Source organism: Chinchilla lanigera, unplaced genomic scaffold (genome assembly GCF_000276665.1).
Source record: "Chinchilla lanigera isolate Chin_1 unplaced genomic scaffold, ChiLan1.0 scaffold00054, whole genome shotgun sequence".
Lineage (NCBI taxonomy): Eukaryota > Metazoa > Chordata > Mammalia > Rodentia > Chinchillidae > Chinchilla > Chinchilla lanigera.
In genome coordinates, this window is record NW_004955455.1 from 7,757,581 (window position 1) to 7,773,785 (window position 16,205).

At 39.6% G+C, this 16,205-nt stretch overlaps 1 protein-coding gene across 4 annotated transcripts in view; it reads left to right on the plus strand.

The window, feature by feature from the left end:
- The window catches only part of Specc1l (sperm antigen with calponin homology and coiled-coil domains 1-like), a 140,385-nt gene that overhangs the window by 18,476 nt on the left and 105,704 nt on the right, over positions 1–16,205 (plus strand). For all 4 annotated transcript variants that reach the window (XM_005396373.2, XM_005396375.2, XM_005396376.2 and 1 more), the window contains exon 2: positions 12,256–12,442. In XM_005396373.2, coding sequence (XP_005396430.1) covers positions 12,293–12,442 — 150 coding nt within the window. In that variant the 5' untranslated portion in view covers positions 12,256–12,292. The remainder of the gene's footprint in view (positions 1–12,255; positions 12,443–16,205) is intronic.

Genomic DNA, 16,205 nt, shown 5'->3' on the forward strand with positions numbered 1-16,205 from the left:
GAGTTTATCTTTCTTTACAGCTGAGTAATATTCCATTATATAAAAGTACCATAATTTTCTTATCCAATCCTCGGTGGATGGACATTTGGGTTGCTTCGCTGTGGAAGTTTTGGGTTCACCCTTTTTATGATGGATCTGATAATAACATCTACATCTTAGGATAACAGAGGACTGAATGAAATAATATACATGGCATCCCCAGGACTACAATCAACCATGTGTGTAGAGCTGGCCCCTAGGGTTTAGTTTCTCTCCTAACCTCTCTTGCCAGTGAGGTTTTAGAAGACAGGAGAACAGTTGATTCTGAAATCCATTTGGAGCTCTCTGCCTGTGCTGGGCCAGCAGGGGACTGCACAAGTGTGTGTTGGGGGGAATGATAGATAAGCAGTGAGGCCCTAATGGTTCCTTCTCAGATTTTATCCTGCGTATCAGAGAATTCCCTTCCTTTAGCTACGCAGTGTTTCCTAGGAAATTTGTTTGGAAATCTGGGGGAGTGACAAGCCCTGTGCATAGACATTTCTTTGGCTTTCAGCTCTGCCATCTGATAGTGCTGTGGCTTTTGCAGCTCAATAGATTGTACAGATGAGACCCTGTTGCCCTGTTTATGATATGATACAGAAAGACAAACCTTTCCTCTTAGTTTATTTGTTTGTTTTTTTTGGACTCGAACTCAGGACCTTGTGCTTGCCAGGCAGCTGTTGTGCTGCAGAGCTCTACCCTCGGCCCTTTCCCCCCACTCATCTTATTTCAAGGTTTCTGGGCCTCAACTCTATTGTTAGTTTGTTTGTTTGTTTATTTATTCTTCATGGTGCTGGGTATGGAATCCCTGGCTTTACACATACAAAGCATGCCCTCTATCACTTAGCCACACTCCCAGCTAACACTATTGTTATTTTAGGCTATATAATTCCTCTTGCGGGGAGTGTTTTCCTGTGTATTTGTTTAGTGGCATCCTGGCCTTTTTCACATTCAGTGTCAGTAATTCCTCCCTCTTGCCTAGCTGTGACAACCAAAAATGCCTATTTATAATTCTGAATGTCCCATTGTGCAGAATTGACCTTTCCCCTCTTGAGTACCACTGCACTGTACTCAGTATTTACAAGCAGAAAAGAACACTATAGTATTTTAATTCATTTTTTAACCTAACCAAGGAAATGTTTGTTGAAACAGTATTTTGTACTAAACTGAATTTGAATTTAATCTGTTTTAACTTGTTTAATGTAGGAAGACTTCCTTTGTGCCGTTGTTGAAACAAATTCTCAAGTCTAAAATTTTAAGCTATTTAGAAAAAGGATTTTTTTTTTCACATTGCTACATTTGAATCATTAGTGAAATACAAAAGAAAATGGGGGATATAGCTCAGGGACACAAGCACCTGTCTAGTGAGCACAAGATCCTGAGTTCGATTCCTGGTACCAAAAAAAAAAGAGACTGCTTTTAAAAAAAAAAAAATAGCCAGGTGTGGTTGTGCACACCTGTAGTCCCAGCACTTGGGAGGCCGAGACAGGAGGATCACAGTGAGTTTGAGGCCAACCTGGGCTACAAAGTGTGTTCAAGGCCAGCCTGAACTGCATAGTGAGACCCTGTCTCAAAAAGACCAAAAAAAGAGAAAACGTTTCATTTTGTATTTTGGATCAGAATTAGTTACAAATGTTTAAACAGATGTTTTTAATTAAAACATGGTTGGAAGTTAATTCTGTGAACACAGTATTGTGCAGGTTTATAACTGCCTGCCAAAAGTCTGAGCATAAAGCCGTGGTTTGAAGGCATCCCGAATAAACTTTAAAAAAGAAAAATTCAGAAATCTCAGTGTTACAAATCAAATCTTGGGTTGACCAGAGGATACTCAGCACTTATTGCATCCTGTCAGTTTGAACGTTGGGAACCAATTTGTTTGGGACTAAATCTGGAGAAATCATTTGTGTACTGAAGCCAGAAATTCTTTCAGGCTGTCCTTTTTCAGCTTTGTCATTTGTCTGGAATGTTAAGAATTGTCAGTAGTTTAACAGCCTTTTCACCAAGTTGCATTTAAAAATCTCCAGAAATGGATCTTAGAGGTCTTGGTGTAAGATGAGGTTGCTCATTCTGTCATTCTGTTACTCTTTGAAAAAGAGTTATATGGTTCTATGTTTGAAAAATTGAGGGAGCTTCTAATTGTTTCTAAGTATTTCCTTGTATTAAATCTTACAGAGTAGTTGAGAGAAATCCTAAATCAATGTGAGTAGGTTTTCTGTGGCTAAAACAAGTGGAAATAGAGTTTTATGCCATCTGTGGCAATTTAGTGAATTAGCAAGACCTCATATTTTAAAAAAAGGCTTGGGATGTAGTTCAGTGCGAAGGCCCTGGGTTCAGTTCCCATTACCCCATTCCAGGTTGCTTGACCTCATATTTAAATGACCATTGCAACATTCACAAAATGTCTCAGCCTCCTCATTACTCAGACTCTTACTCCTTCACAAAGCCAAATTTTTGAAAAGATTTTTTGATCTTTCCTTTCCTACCCACCTTTTCTCCCGCTCTACTGCATACCTTCACTTCCTTGTCACTGACTAAAGGGCCATTTGGGCATGGCTGATGGGTACAGCCTTTCCCCTGGGCTCCATCTCCAAGTCCCTTCACCACATGGCCAGGCAGAAAGGAGGGACTTGTGAGGGGGAAGGGACAAAGTCAGACAGGTGTTGCCCATTCCTTTTGTGGCCAGAGGCGTTTAAAGGGGAGTGCTTACCTGGAGGAGAGCGAGAACAGTGGGGTGCAGTCTCTTCCTTCTCCAGGCTAGAGGTAGAAGCAGAGAACAGGTAGATCTGAAGATGATCTTTTCTCACTCTGCTGTAATTTGTATAATTTGCAGCTACTGTATTAAATATATTACACAGTCAGTATGTCTTTAAAAATAAGAAAATACTGTTATAATAAAAGTAAACATTTAAAAGTTTTACTTTTTATTGTTTGGTGCTGAGAACCAAACCCAGGGCCTTTTGCTTCCTACGCAAGCACTCACTCTACTAGTGAGTTAAATCCCCAGCCTCCAAATAATCATTTTAAAGTTGTGTGTTCTCAGTAGGCATTGAAGTTTTTGAGCAGTACTGAATTCTTGCCTGTGGATTCAGACTAAAAGTTACACACAGGAAAAACCTTATTCCTGCTTCTCTCTCCTGTTTCCACATGTACAGTGTTTTGAACATGACAAGGCTCAGACTTTCCCTCTAAATAGTCCTTGACTTTCTTAATGGAGTCTCACTCCAACCTACTTTTAAAATGTACTTCCTGAATGTATGCTGTGTGATAAAAAAATTAGAAATCTGTAGGCTTAGTCTATTATATTATGATTTATTTAATTAACCTTCTTTTTGAGACAAGGTCTCATTATATAGTTCAGGTTGACCTTGAGCTCAAGGCAATCCTTCTGCCTCAGTCTCTGTAGTGCTGGGATTAAAGGTGTGCACCACCATGCTCTCCTGACATTGACATTTGTTACTGGGATTTTTTTTTTTTGAAATTTGGTAGTTGGATGCATGATTTTGTGAGATTGTTGTTGGTTTCGGTTCATTTAACATTAAATTACTTATTCCTCTGTGGCTCTGTTCATGAGTTAAAGTTTTCCCTTGACTGTGATTCCTTCTCCTTAGTGTTTCAATCTGTTCTTAATTAACAATTGTAATGTTATTTCTACATTTTGAACATAGAGTTTGTGAAATAAAAGAGTTAAAATGTGCCACTAGTTAGTGTGGATGCTTGCTTCAGTGATAATGGAAATTTTTTGTTTAGTTTTGTTTTTGGTTTGGGTTTTTTTCCAGTACCAGGAATCAAACTCACGACCTTGCCCTTGTCAGGCAGGTGCTGTGCCGCTGAGCTAAATCCCCATCCCTCATAATGGAAATTAAAACAGGGATTTAGCACAAATTTACAGGAAAAAGCTTTAATTGGAAAGAAAAAATGAAGGGGATGGGGCACAGCTCTTGGTAAAAGGTCAAGCCTGTTCCCTAACAAAGGAAAGTAAGAGACAATAAGAAAAGGGTTTCAGTTTGAGGAAATGCAAGGTGTACAGATTTGAAGAGGTGTATCAGACTGACCCATTAATGAAGAAAAGGGACCAGTTTTATTGGATGCTAGTGGGTTGGGAGTCTAGTTAATCATTGTCTCAGTCCTGGTTTCCTTGCCCTGGAGGAATCCTTACGGTTTTAGGGGAAATGATTATCTTTGTTGGGGCAGCCTCAAACATCTGAGGCTGTGCTGGGATTCAAGGTGACTAGGTTTAAGGCAGTGGAGGCTTTTGGGCATGGCTGAAAGTTCCTGTAAATCTCTGATCTTTGTATCCTCAGTCTTGAAGCAGGATTAGACAGGCTAAGTAGATTAGGGATAATAAACCTTGTTTAGGGGCTGAAGACATAGCTCAGTGTTGCAAAACAAGGTCCTAGATTTGATCCCCAGCACTAAAAAACCAAAACAAATTAACAAATTTAAAACAAATGTAAGAACCCAAAAACTTTGTTTGCCAGCTTTTAAATAGACATTTGCTAAGTGACTGACGTGCCCATTGCAGAGCTGAGAAGGAATTTACAGAGTTTTACAAAGTGAAGGTTAATCAATTCTTGTTCTACTTTTATTTACCTATTGAACATCTGTAGGCCCAAGTGAAACTGCTTTTCTGAAGGTCTCAGAAAAAAACACAAATCTTGCTTTTAATGAGTAGCAGTTAAGGGCCCAGAAATTTGTCCTCTTCCTATGGTGGTTTCTGAATGTGTCAAATGTATTTAGGTTTCTTGGGTCAGAATCCTTTGTGGATATTTAGTAGAACATTGATAGGCAGAAGTCCTAACCAGTGAGCAATTTCTACTTTAAAAAAGTCATGAAATAAGAGGTTTTGAGATCCTGAGAGATTATAATCTACTACCTTCACTTTATAGAGTTAGGGTAATTTGCTTAAGCTCATATAGCTGGAACCAGCCTTGGGACTACAGTCCAGGCCTCTTGATTATCATTATTGCAGACTCCCTACTATATTTTTAGTATTTTCTGATATGTAATTTTCAGTGGGAAAGAACTAGAAGCTAGTGTTGTTTGTTGAGATCTGTGTGCCGTAATATATAATTTAAGTAAGTAGTAAGAAAAACAATCTTTAGTCATTCCTTATAGAGGGTTTTTCCTCACAAAATGTCTTTTGAATTACTGCTTTTATTTTAATAAGGCATTAGTCATACCCAGAACATACAGTGTGTTCTTCTGTAAATTATTATGATAACTCACATTTATCAGTGGATTCTTTACTGTGGGCTGCCACTCTGCCTAGAACTTTAGGTCATTATTTCATTTAATCCTCAGCATCTTTATAAGGGATGTATTTTATGTATGAGGAAATTATTAAAGAGGTTAAGTAACTTTCCCAAGGGTACAGATTTGATCTTACAGGTTTAGGGCCATCTGATGGTTATTAACTGTTTAAAAAAAAATCACAGAGGATTTAAAATATAAATTAATAACTAAATTTAAACCGTTTTAAATAGCAGTACATTTTCTGTAACAGAGGAAACAAATGATTTTAATGACAGTGAGTAGGAACAGTTTAAAGGAAAAAGTAGTGACAAGAGTCATAATGTTGTTGGGTGTGACTACAGAAAGGAGGGATGGAGGGACTCCCTTTGTAGTTGGCGAGAAGAGTTCCTGTCCCACAGTGCCTGGGCTGAAGATGGCTCTGAGGGGATGGGGATTTAGCTCAGCTCTAGATGGCTCTAGAGACACAGCAGTTTAGCAGCAGAAAGATCTGTTGTGTTTTCCAAGACAATCTGATCTTTACAATTTGGGCTGGACCCTTCTGGATGCAATATGAGAGTTAAGATAATTTCACACACACACACAAAATAATAATTTCACAAAGGTACTTTTGGTGTTATTTCTGAAAGTTGATTGGTGTATCTTTCAGGGATGTATCATTGGAGAAGGTTGGGTTATTGAATTACAGAAATAAATTGCCATCCCTGATCTTGGGTTATTATAGCACTTTTCTGACCTTTGAGCTCTAATGAAATAACTTCTGTTTTTAGGATGTAATGATTTTCTTCTCATTGATTTACAAGTGTTATTCTGTATAAGAACTCCTGTGTTGGTTTTTTGAGACAGGGTCTAACTGTGAGCCCAGGCTAGCTTTGAACTCCAGCAATTCTCTTGCCTCAGCTTCCCAGCTCCTGGGACTACAGGTGTGCACAACTATGCCTGGCCCAAGAACTCTTTATGTTAGGTGGTTATCAGTTTCTTTCTATAGGAGAAGAAATTTGGGAAGATATAAAGTGATTAAGTGGTTTGCCCTTGGTCACACATCTTTTATGGCAGAGGAGGAGCTGGAACCTAGGTCTCCTGATTTTTAAGTTCAGAACTCTACTTACTTGATCTGAGACCCAGAGGGTGCTTTTCATGGTTCTTATGATTGCTTTGTTCTGTGTAACATTGTCACACATTAATTGAATTGTATTAAATATTAATGTTTTTGAAGTCAGAAGATACTTTATCGTGGTTGTTTTTTTTTGTTTTGTTTTGTTTTCTCTGGTACTGGGAACCGAACTCATGACCTTGTGCGTGCCAGGCAGGCGCTTTTGCCGCTGAGCTAAACCCCCAGCCCCTCAGAAGATACTTTAGAGATTGCTTAAATCTAGCTTTCTATTGTAGAAGAGAATATGGAATGGTCAGGTGACTTAGACTGAAGCCATCACTTATTAGGAGGGAGGCTAATGGAGAGTATCCAACCTGGGCACGGTGATACAGGCCTGTGATCCTAGCACTTGTGAGGCTGAGGCAGGAGGATCAAGAGTTTGGGACCAGCCTGAGCTATATAGCAAGTTTGGGGTCAGCCTGGACTGTATAGAGAGACCTTGTCTTGGTGCAGTGGTACATGCCTGTAATCCCAGCTACTCAGGAGGCTGAGGCAGGGGGATTGAGTATGCGCTTGGCCTCGGTGATTTACGGAGAGCCTTTCACAAACACACACACAGCAGTTTAGCAGCAGTTTTTGTGAACAGAGACTTGAAAGCATTAGGTAACCATGATCTCAGTATTAGCCTCTGATAGCCCTAAGAAAAGTGAGCTTTTGTTTTTTTGTTCTTTTTAAAGCTTAATAGCAGCTCAGAGTCTAGATGGAGGATGCTGTACTCTGAGCTTGCCAGGGCAGATCTGTCTAGTATCTATGCCCAGCTCCAGAGTGCTCATGCACTGATTGTTATAGGCAGCTAAGCTAGGTAGAAGTTAATGGACAGACAGGGATAGGCCTAGGAGAAAGTCAGTGCAAAAGATGAGAGCACACAGTAACTGGCCGGAGGCATATCTGTTGAAGTCCAGGCATCAAGATAAAGCTGCAGTGACCAGTCCTACATTGCCTCCCTGAGGGATAAGCAATAACTGGAGATTGTGCTATGATTGGTATCACCTGGTCTCAGTAAAGTTCAGATAGACATCAGTCACCTAGGGGGATGACCAGAACATGTGGACACAGTCACCCAGGTGGATGACCAGAGCATCTGAACCTTCTCCAAAATGCCTTTGTTCTTTCCATGTTCCCTTGCTGTGTGGCTCACTTCTCTATAAGATCAATATTAGTTCAGCACCTATACTTGTAATCTTATAGGTTGATTGTAGTTTGACCCATGTTGAAGCCACATTGGGACTTTGCTTTATAAATTACCTCTGACAAAGGGCTTCAGTGGCAAACTACTTTTGGGACCCCCACCTTCTCTCAGGAGCTGTCTCAATAAATCTTTCCTACTCTTAACCTCCATTTTACCTCTTTCACTTTGGGGGACACCAGTTTAGTATATCTGACATCTAACAGGTTAGGAGTTATATTTCGACTAATATCATGATGTCATTTGACACAGATAGTATAGGAGTCCACAGAGGAGTGGCTGGGGAATTGGTGGTACTGACCTAGGAGAATGGCCCACTAAGGGAAACATATTTGCCTTTTTTTATTTTAAACAGGATCTTGCTGTGTAGTCCAGGGTGGCATTCAACTCACTATGTAGCCCAGGCCAGCCTTGAGCTTGTGGCAGTCCTCCTACCTCAGCCTTCTGAGTGCTAGGGTTAAAATTATGAAGGATGGAAACTTATTTAATATTTATTTACATCCCATTTCTTTCACTATACTATGAGTTCCTCAAAAGTAAGTACTGTTTTGTTTGCCCACCCTCTCTGACCCCCATCTTTGGGTTTGGCAACCTCAGATTGAAAATAATCCCCTCCTCAAAAATTGCATCTAGGGTCTGGCTATGCAGATCACTGGTGGAGTGCTTGCCTTGCATGCACAAGGCCCTGGGTTTGATCCCCAGCACCACCACCACCAAAAACATTGCATCTATGTGAACATATACTTTTTTCTTGTTTTTTGGTGCCTAAACAATATGTATAATAGTTATTTATATGGCATTTACTATATGAATAGTAAAAGTATTATGAATAATCTAGACATGATTTAAAGTACAGAGGATTTGTATGGATTCTATGGAAATACTACTTTGCATATATGGGACTTGAGCACCTGCAAATTTTGGAATTCATAGGGGTCCTGGTACTAACCATCCCACAATACTGAGGGACAATTATATAGTCCTATTCTTACTCTTATATTCATATATTTATCTGTTTTCTTCCTGACTAGTTCCCATAGTTTTTGGCTTTCATTGTATAAAGAGTTGAATGCTGAGTCAATAATGAGTTCCTTAAGACTTTAGCAGTCAGATGTTTGTAGCTTGATTTTTTTTTTTTTTTTTTTTTTTGGTGAATAATATGGCATGTGGGATAGCCTATTAATAGCTTCCAACACATTTTTAAAAAATTTTTTTTGGAACTGGGAATTGAACTCAGGACCTTGTGCGTGCCAGGCAGGCGCTGTGCTGCTGAGCTATATCCCCGGCCCCTGCAAGACATTTTTTTAATTATATGTAGTCTGGTTTGATTTGAAATATTAGTTTACCATATGTGGAAGATAAGCGATGGCCCTATATTTGTTTTCCTTAGTAAGTTTTAATCATAAAATAAAGGAAACACTGGAACTTCCTGTGTGGCTTTGCATGTGTAATTAGGTTTAGGCAAGGCTGTAAACCTGGAGCTGTAAATCCTGTCTTAGAGAGTAAGCACTGAGACATGCTGGTAAAGGTTCTGGCCACCCAGACTACAGCTTTTTACTTTTTTTTTTTGTACCAGGGAATCAAACTCATGATCTCATGCTTGCTGGGCAGGCACTGTGCCGCTGAGCTACATCCCCGGTTCTCAGCCTTTTAAAATGGAGGGTTTATTTTTATAATGGGAATAACTTTGAGTTTCCATCCATGCCTAACAAATTGCAAGTATTATCTTAAATAAAAAAGCAGTAAATATAAATTAACATGATTATAGTTCAGAATTGTGCTTTTATAGCTCTAACTTAATACACATTGATCTAGATCTGGAAATAAATTTTCTGCTTTAAAAAAGATAGCGTCTATATTAAATAACATGGTACTGCTGGGCATCGTGGTGCATGCCTGTAATTCCAGCACTGGGGAGGCTGTGGCAGAAGGATCACTGTGAGTTCGAGGCTGGCCTAGGCTACATAGTGAGTTCAAGGCCAGCCTAAACTACACAGCTAGACCTTGTTTAAAAAAACAAAAAACAAAAAACCTGATACTTAGTACATCAAAATGGAAATTTTCCTCTAAGAATACTGTGCCAGCAGTGGGCTGGGCACATAGCTCTGGGGTAGAGCAAGTGCTTACTGTGTGTGCAGTTCTAAATTCTATCCCAACTACCCTTCATCCCCAGCACCGCCCCCCCCCAAATCCATAGAGCCAGCAGATAAATCCTGAAGGGACAGATTGAACAATATAGTTTTAGTGTTGTTACAGTTTACTTATATCTTGTGAAATGTTCATTGAGATCAGAGTTGCATATTTCTGAGGAAGCTCTGTGTATGGATACACTGGAGGCCCTAGAAAATAGCAGAAGCCATTGGAGTTTGGATTCAGGTTACTGTTGCTTAAGAAGAATTGGCCCAGGGAGAGTTACTTACATTCTCTGGTCTTCTGTTACTTAACATTTGTATGTCCACATGGTAGACTCCCTCCCCCGCACCCCACGTACTAAAGATTGAATTTAGGGCCTTCATACTGAGTTACATCTCCAGCCCTTTTCATAAATTAAATAAAAAGTTTTTTTGAGACAGGGTCTCGCTGTGCTTTTCAGTCTGGTCTTGAACTCAGCTGTAGCCCAGGTTGGCCTTGAACTCAGGGTGATACTCCTGCCTCAGTCTCCCAAGGGCTGGGATTACAGGTGTGCAGCTTTAAATTAAGCAAAATTCAATTCCTCGGTCACACTAGCCACATTTTTTGCTAAGTAGCCACTAAATGGCTCCTAGTGGCTACCCTGTTAGTACATTTAGAGATATAGAACATTTTCATTATTGCAGTAAATTCTGTTGGATAATTCTACTTTGGAAACTGTCAGTTTGAGGCTGGACATGGTGGCACAAGCCTGTAATTCCAGCATTTGGAAGGCTGAGGCAGGAGGATTGCCATGAATTCAAGGCCATTCTGAGCTACAGAGTGAGACTCTGTCTCAAAAAAAGCAACAACAAAAAAAGTCAATTTGACAAGGGCTGGAAGAGTAAGCAGAGACTGGTAGTCTGAATGGTGTGATAGAAAGGAATTCAGGTGTAGAATATTTGGAGGAGAAAAGAAACTTTGGGCAGCATTTACAAGGCACGTACAGAAGTTCATAAGTGGGAAGATAAAGGAAAGTTTCTTAGAACTTGATTTGATTTTTTTAACAGTACTTTGAGTTAGCAGATCTAATCTATGTAATTTATTTTGTGAGAAAATCCTAAATTACTGGCTGTCAGGGATCAGCATGACTGTGTATTTCATCTGTTACTGGAAACTCCTTGAGTCTGTTTTGGTCATTTTTGGTATTGTCTGGGAACATGTAAGAAATAAATGGTAGAGCTGGTGTAGAGGGAGTGCTTACTCTAGGCAGGTTACATAAATAGAAAAGGAGAGTAGAAAGCAAAAGGTTTAAAAGTGGATAGGTAATTTGATTGTATTGTACATTATTTTGGAGAGATTCTTTGAAGTTTCACTGTGTTTTGGTGTGTTCCCTTTGCTCTAAGGCTTTATTATGTTGAGGGAGGAGCAGAACCTTCTTACCCTGCCTTGCTGTTCTCACCACCAAACCAGTTGTACTATGGTGGTATGTCAAGGCAAGATAAAGCACAGTATACATAAAATACTCAGTAAGGCTGTTGGAATGAGCCTTTTCTTTTCCAGATTTACTATTTCATTTTTATTAGTGTATGGCTATCTTCATAAAATAGATGGACTTGTATTCGGTATGGTGTCTTGGAATTATCCTACATAAAACACCATACTTTTAAAATGGGCTTTTGTTTGGTTAATTGTATCACTCTGTGCAAAGTGTTCCAGTATGTCTTCCCAAACATATTGTAGAGACTGCTTTCTAGCTCACAAATGTGTTTAAGGGATTATCTAGCTTCAGCTTTGTGTGCTGCATTATTCCAAGGTTCCCTGGCTTGAAATAAAGTGTGTATTACTTAGGTGGAAGAACTGTCATGCTGTTTACAGCTATAGAGGGTGGCCTTATTTTCTGAACCACCAGTTGGGGCCAGTGCTTTGATAAGGAATTTCTGTACTGCTTCCTGATAAGAGAGATAGGCTGGAAAATGTATTTAGATCTTGAATGTTTTTATTTCTGTGATGTTCTACCTGCTGAGGTGGTAATGTCACAACAGATATTTGAAATTAGGACTTTGCTGGATAATTTGGATCACCCCCAGATACCAGTAGAATGGCCATTTCCCAAATGCCAAGATGATTATTCTTCATTTAATGCTAAGATAATGTTCACTGAGTTACACCCAGTTGTATTAGAGAGGTTGGACATTCCTTTTACTCAGTGAACTAGCATGTACAGAATAATTTCAAATTAGTAATAGTCAAGGAGGAAGAATTCAAAATAGGAAGCACTGAAAATAGTAGGGCATTTCTGTCCTCAGTGAACTAGAATACACAACATAATTTCAAATTAGTGTTATTCAAGGAGGAAGCTGTAAAAATAGGGTGCATTCTGATAAGTAAGTCTAAGAATTTTCATTTGAGTTTTGCAGTGACAGCTAGCTTTCAAACATTTTTATCATAAAAATTTTCAAAAGTTCACAAAAAATCCTTCAAAAGCATTTCTAAAGAGCTGTCTTCCAATTTTGTTCTTTTCCATTTCTTTCCACAGATTTGATCGTAAATGCATCATAAAGAGGCAGCCCAGAATGAAGAAAGCAAGCAGGAGTGTTGGCTCAGTGCCTAAGGTGTCTGGGACAAGTAAAACACAAACGGTAGAGAAAATTAAGCCTGAAAACAGCTCTTCAGCAACTACAGGAGGAAAACTTGTAAAACCTGGAACTGCATTATTGTCAAAGGTATTAACAGTGAGAGTGTTTAAATAAAAAACTTATGTGAAGAAGAATTAAATAAAATTCTTACGTGAAGAATTTTAGGAGGAGTATATTTTAATGTGATGAATTTTTAATTTTTATTTTTAATTTATTTGTTTTTTTGATGTTGAGTTTTTTAAATGATTGCTTTTTAGGGTTTAACCTCAAATGATACTGGGAACACATGGCCCTTTGAAGAGAGCTTACAGTGAGGTGGCCTTAGTTGGTGTTTTGGTTTGTCTTTATGAATGAAACTAAATAACAGGCTTGTATATAAAACAAACAGTTCAGTGCCAGCATTGTGGGAGGGGTTATGCTGGAGGTAGAGCCTGCCTGGAGGTAGCGTCTGTCAGGGAGCTTGTGGAGAAAAAATGGAGGTAAGGCACAAACACAATTAACTGAAATACACATAGAAAATGTCAGATACCTTGAGGGTGCAATAGAGTAGTGTAAACAGTTTCAAGTAAGAGGATATTTAAGAGTTTTGAGCCAGGTCTTATTTTTTGAGACAGGATCTTGCTATGTAGTTCAGGCTGGCCTTGAACTCACTTTTTTTTTGTTTTTTTTTTCCGGTACCGGGAATCGAACTCACGACCTTGTGCTTGCCAGGCAGGCGCTGTGCCGCTGAGCTATATCCCCAGCCCCTGAACTCACTATTGTAGCTCAGGCTGGCCTCAGACTTCTGGCCATCCTCCTACTTCAGCCTCCTAGGTGCTGGGATTATAAGTGTGTGCTACCATACTTGGCCAAAATTGGGAATTTTAATTTATTAAGAGCACAATTAGTTTTCTTTATACTCCTCAGAGGCTGGCTTAATTCTATTTTACATAGAATAATGATGATTATTTAGATCATAAGCTTTGGGAACAGACAGATCTGGGGTCAGTATGTGCTTCATAGGGCAGTGGTCACGATCAAATGAGGAAATCTATGAAAATGCATGGTACAGGGCCTGGCGCAGAGCAAGTGCTTAGTAAATGACAGTAATTGTGCCTTGCTGGAGATCAAACTGAGGGCCTTGTACATGTTAGGTAAGGAGATGTACCACAGAGCTACATCTCTAGTGCAGGTCGTGGCATTTTTATTAATTAACCCTAGGAACTTTTCTCTAGCCCAGAGTTGAATCCTCTGTGTAATACTTTTCCCATAGGGTGTTCTCACTGTCTGTGTGTTGGTTTGGGCCTTCCAAGGGATGAGATTGCTCCATGGTGTTTTTCTTTTGGCTCAATCTGTTAATGATGTTGATGTTTTCTGTTGTCATTGCACGGTATTCTTTCAGCCTTTCTCAGTTCAAAAATTTTTTAAAATCTTTTTTTGTAGTATTGCAAATTGATCCCAGGGCCTTTGCACTGAGCTGCATCCTTCCATTCATTTTTAGTTTTATATTTTGAGACAGGATCTCACTGAACTGCCCAAGCTGGGTTCGAACTTGTAGTCCTGCAGCCTCAGCTTCCTAGAGAACTGGGGTTACAGAAGCATACCACTGCAAGCAGCCAAAACTCTGTTTTGTACTTGCTTGTTTTAGGTTTATGATATTTTGAATAGAAACTTTGTGCAGAAAACCAGGAAGAAGTTTCTTTTTCTTTTTTTTTTCTTTTTCTTTTCTTTTTTTTTTTGAGACAGAATCTTGCTCTGTATAGTCCAGGCTGGCCTTGAACTCAAGGTGATCCTGCTGCTTCAGCCTCTTGAGCACTGGAATTGCAGGCATGCCCCATCACGCCCAGCTAGGAGGGAGTTTCTGCTAGTCTGATAAGGAGAAATCAAGCTAACCTGAAACATGATCCATTCAAAAGCATTTTGCCTAAGAATGCCTTAATTATTTTAAGAAGCACCTTATAGGAACAATTGGTGAGGGACTTCCTTATCTTTGTGGAAAGATCTAACAGGAAATGCTGATTTTTCTATTCCAGGGTTATTGAAACGGAACTGAGACTTCTTCCATGGGGTTGGAGATACCTCCAGATTTTCTCCTTGCTATGCCCCTGATGACTTGTGACCTGGAGTATGGTACCAGGAATAGACCTTTGCCTTACTTCCATTAGTTTTAAATATTTTCTTGGTGGCAATGCTACCACTCTTTCATGTAAGATGTGCAGCATTTTCTGACCTAACTTGTTTCTCAGTTGCTGGGGCAGTCTTTAAAATGGAGTCCCTGTGTGACTGGTTGACCTGTTACTTGTGGGACTGGAAAAACAAGTTGAAACATTGGCATTAGATATGCAGTACTGTGATCCTTCTATGGCCTCCTCATCAGAGGCAGGCAGTGTCTAAAGATTTACTATGGAATGTGCACTGAGCAGGCATGTTAGATTTTCTGAGGCGTGGATCTGGAGTTATTGGTAGTTTGGTCTTGAACAGTGAGTATTTTTCCATTGCAATGAAAAACTATTATCAGCTCTTGCCAACACATACCAGCTGTTCATATCTTTGGCTCTGCTGCATTGGCAGCTTTGTGTGTGTGTGTGTGTGTGTGTGTGTGTGTGTGTGTGTGTGTGAGTGTGGTAGGGAGGGTCAAGGAAGAGGTAAAGCTATTTGGAAACATTTTGTCTAGACTAGAGTAATTACTTTCACTAAAGAGAGGAGAAGAAAAAAGTCATGGGTTAGAAATTGAAGGAAGCACGCTGGGCGTGGTGGCACATGCTCTGAGATTGAGGCAGGAGGATTGTTGCAAGTTCAAGGCCAGCGTGGGCTACAAAGTGAGCTCAAGGCCAGTGGCACAGGCTCGGAGATTGAGGCAGGATTGTTGCAAGTTCAAGGCCGGCGTGGGCTACAAAGTGAGCACAAGGCCAGCCTGAACTGCACAGCAAGACCCTGTCTCAAAAAGACAAAAAAAAAAAAAAAAAAGAAAGAAATTGAAGGAAGCAAGGCGAGACAGACAGGAAAAAAGAAGAAAATCATGAAAATGAATAGAATAATTGAAAACAGTGAAGGACTTTGAGGGGTTGGAGTATAGCTTAGTGACAGAATGCTTGCCTGGCATGAGTGAAGCATCACATTTGATCTCTAGCACTGCAGAAAAAGAGGAGGCCTCAGAGTTAAGTCTTACTGTTTTTGAATTTTTGTTTTTCGTTGTTACTTTGGCACATGATAGAAATCCTATAACTGTGATGGAGCTCTGATGATTAACTAGATAATTAATTATTTAGACATCGTGTATGCATACTTACTCATTCTTGTATGGATACCCACACACCTATGTATCATCACTGTACAAAATTCTCATTGGCAGGGTATAGGAATATGCATTTTTTTCACTTCTTTCATTTCAGAAATTGAGGCTAGATACAGTTGAGGGTTAGAAGGAAGGACACATTTGTTCCAGAGTACCTCACTGCTCTTTGGAACTTTTGTAAATATAAAATGAAGCACTGTTGCTGTCCCTGGTGAGTTTTGAGGAGGTTAGTCCCACTGTAAAATTTAGTTAACAGGGCTAGGGGCATAGCTAGTGGTAGAATACTTGACCTAGCATGCATGAGGGCCTGGGTTCAATCTCAGTACCACACACAAGTACACACACACACACGTATGCTAGCCATATAAGCCAAATGAACATTTTGTCTCTGAAATTTGAAAGGTAAAATTTGAAAACTAATCTTACTATTTGAGGTAAAGATGCAGACTAGGAAATATAGACTTGACCTTGAGAAATACTATTTTTTGTATGTGGACTACTTTTACTGAATGATCTGCATCTTGCATCTGTCATTGAAAAGTAGGCTAATAATCTGTTCCTTTGTCAGTTTATATC